The sequence below is a fragment of the Neophocaena asiaeorientalis genome, unplaced genomic scaffold (genome assembly GCF_003031525.2).
Source record: "Neophocaena asiaeorientalis asiaeorientalis breed wild unplaced genomic scaffold, Neophocaena_asiaeorientalis_V1.1 scaffold45, whole genome shotgun sequence".
NCBI lineage: Eukaryota > Metazoa > Chordata > Mammalia > Artiodactyla > Phocoenidae > Neophocaena > Neophocaena asiaeorientalis.
Genome location: NW_020174642.1, coordinates 1,372,357 through 1,373,399, shown reverse-complemented (window position 1 = coordinate 1,373,399; position 1,043 = coordinate 1,372,357). Strand labels below are relative to the sequence as shown.

The window sequence follows — 1,043 nt, the reverse complement described above, 5'->3', positions numbered from 1 at the left end:
CCATCCCACATGCGCAGCTACTTAATATGCTAAGGGCTCCTATTATCAGGCAAGAAAACCGGCTCTGAGCGCGCTCCAACTTTAAACCAACCCGGCCTTGCCCCCTCGGGCGCCTGCCCCCAACCGAGGGCTCACCTGGGCGCCCCGCGGCGCCGGGGGCGCACAGCGAGGGAGGTCGCTTCTTACCGGAGAAGTCCGTGAGCGCTGCGATCTCTTTGGAGCAAACCAGGACGGTGCAGTAGAAGAGTCGCAGGAGCTGCCCGGGAGGCTCTGCCTGCCTGCGGAGGCCGGGATGCTGTGCTGGCTGGGGCGCTGGCGGTGGGCGCGCGTGTCCCGGCAGGAGCATGGTGCGCAGCGCGACAGAGCGCGGGCGCGGGCCCGGGGCGCGCGGGGGGTCGCTGGGCGGAGGGCGGCGTCACATGGCAGGGCGAGTTGGTAGCCAGCGGCTCCGCGGCCCCCTGCCACCTCCTGGCCCAGGCTGCCAGAGCTTCCTCCCCGCCGCGGGCTAGCACCGGCTCCCCAGCAAAGAGGAGGGGGCGGAGAACTGGGGCGGGGCGAAGAGCCCCGGGAAGAGTCCGCGTGGTTTCCCCGAGAGGAAATCTCCGCTGCGGCCGCGCGGGAGGAAACGAGGGCTGGGGGCGAAGGGAAAGTGTAGCCTCTCGCGCCCAGAGCTGCGGAGGCCGGTCCCTGGCGCGCTGCCCGCCGCGGAGGGCGCCCCCAACAGCGCGCCGAGGGCCGCGCAACTTTAGCGCCTTCCACGCCCGGGTCCCCGCCCCGGAGACGGCTCAGCGCCCCTGGCCTGGCCCGCGCTGGCCCCGTGCCAGCCTCGCCCTGGCCGCCTGTGGAGTGCGGCCGGTACCCGTGACGCACTTAGGAGCCAGAGCCGCGCTTGGAGCCCGGGAGCCCCGGGGTGGGGGCCGCGGGAAGGTGGGGTACTGGAGGTGTGGGACCGCAACACTGACGTCTCTGCGACCCAGCGCGCTCCACGTGCAGAATCACCAAGCTCGCACAGTTTTCCCCATTTCACAGAGGAGAAGACCGAG

General features: G+C 71.4%; 1 protein-coding gene across 3 annotated transcripts in view; it reads right to left on the bottom strand.

The window, feature by feature from the left end:
• EVA1C (eva-1 homolog C) overlaps positions 1–593 on the bottom strand; it is an 82,880-nt gene extending 82,287 nt beyond the window's left edge. The window contains exon 1 of one of the 3 annotated variants that reach the window (XM_024758134.1): positions 187–593. In XM_024758134.1, the coding sequence (XP_024613902.1) occupies positions 187–346 (160 nt within the window). In that variant the 5' untranslated portion in view covers positions 347–593. Of the gene's footprint in view, positions 1–135 lie in introns of all 3 variants that reach the window. The other 2 variants (XM_024758133.1, XM_024758135.1) reach the window with 2 other exon arrangements.
• Between the last annotated feature and the right edge of the window lie 450 nt (positions 594–1,043).